Source organism: Rasamsonia emersonii (assembly GCF_000968595.1).
Source record: "Rasamsonia emersonii CBS 393.64 chromosome Unknown ctg1118621760166, whole genome shotgun sequence".
Taxonomy (NCBI): domain Eukaryota; kingdom Fungi; phylum Ascomycota; class Eurotiomycetes; order Eurotiales; family Trichocomaceae; genus Rasamsonia; species Rasamsonia emersonii.
In genome coordinates, this window is record NW_013563159.1 from 1 (window position 1) to 1,015 (window position 1,015).

The window sequence follows — 1,015 nt, forward strand, 5'->3', positions numbered from 1 at the left end:
CTGAGTTACTAAGATACTTACTTTGGGGGTCAGTAAGACTTCTTACTACTAGTGGTATACTCCGGTATAGCTCTAGTAGGCGTTGCCTCTGACCTAGTCGTTATCGTTCTTGTTCACCTGAAGCACCCCTATCGTGTATCTTTGCGAGACCCCATTATATCGCGAGAAGTCGTTCGAGGAAGAGCCCTTCGCCAGGTAGGCCGTTGTCTCGAGGAAGAGGAGACCCGGGTCGGTTAGACCGTCGCGTGCTCGTGAACGACACAGAGTCAAGAAGACTCCTTGATCCTTCCCTAACCACCATCGTTAAGTATCGACGACTACGGTTGGACCCAACGCGTAACAGTCCCCTAAGTATCTGGACAACCCCTATGCGCTCACACCTGCTATAACTCTTTTAAAAATAGTAGTATAGCCTTATAAAAATTACTTAGAATTTTTTTCTTAATAGGTTAAATAAAAAAAAGAGTAGGTTTTCTTGGCGCATGAATACAGGTCACTCGACCTACCAAAATAGTTTGTTGACCTAGCTTGGTGCCAAGCCATTAGTTTAGTTGACCTACTAAGGTCCTTTATGAACCTGACCTACTAAGTTAATGCTTCCTTTCATACCTCTTCTAATATAGGATTATCTTCCTAGTTCTCATATAAAAAGGCAAGGTATACCTTAATTAGGTTCTCTATTATTAAGATCTATTGCAAGTAGTTAGGATATAAGTAATTAGTTATATAGATATATACAGAGCATGATTTTTTTTATATAGGTAGGTTATGAATTATTATTATTATTATTATTATTATTCTTCCATTTTTAGAGAGCGTTTTTCAGTCAGAGACTATGCACGCTCTGCCTACCACCTAGGCAGTAGGGCTTAGTAGCTAATATCTATATACAGGTGGGTTATGCTATAGACCAGTCAACAGTGGGAACCTTCTATGAGGGACAGAAATAGGGAATGAGAGACAGGCTGTAGTATAATGTAAAGAAATCAAATGTTAAGGAATAGTAGGTATAGGT

The 1,015-nt window shown here is 39.7% G+C and overlaps 1 protein-coding gene across 1 annotated transcript; it reads left to right on the forward strand.

Moving 5' to 3' along the window:
* Positions 1 to 92: 92 nt before the first annotated feature.
* Positions 93 to 389, forward strand: T310_4796 (uncharacterized protein; the record flags this gene model as incomplete). The annotated part of the gene is made up of 1 exon (XM_013472334.1): positions 93 to 389. A coding segment is annotated over one exon (297 nt), but the record flags the coding sequence as incomplete, so codon positions are not given.
* Between the last annotated feature and the right edge of the window lie 626 nt (positions 390 to 1,015).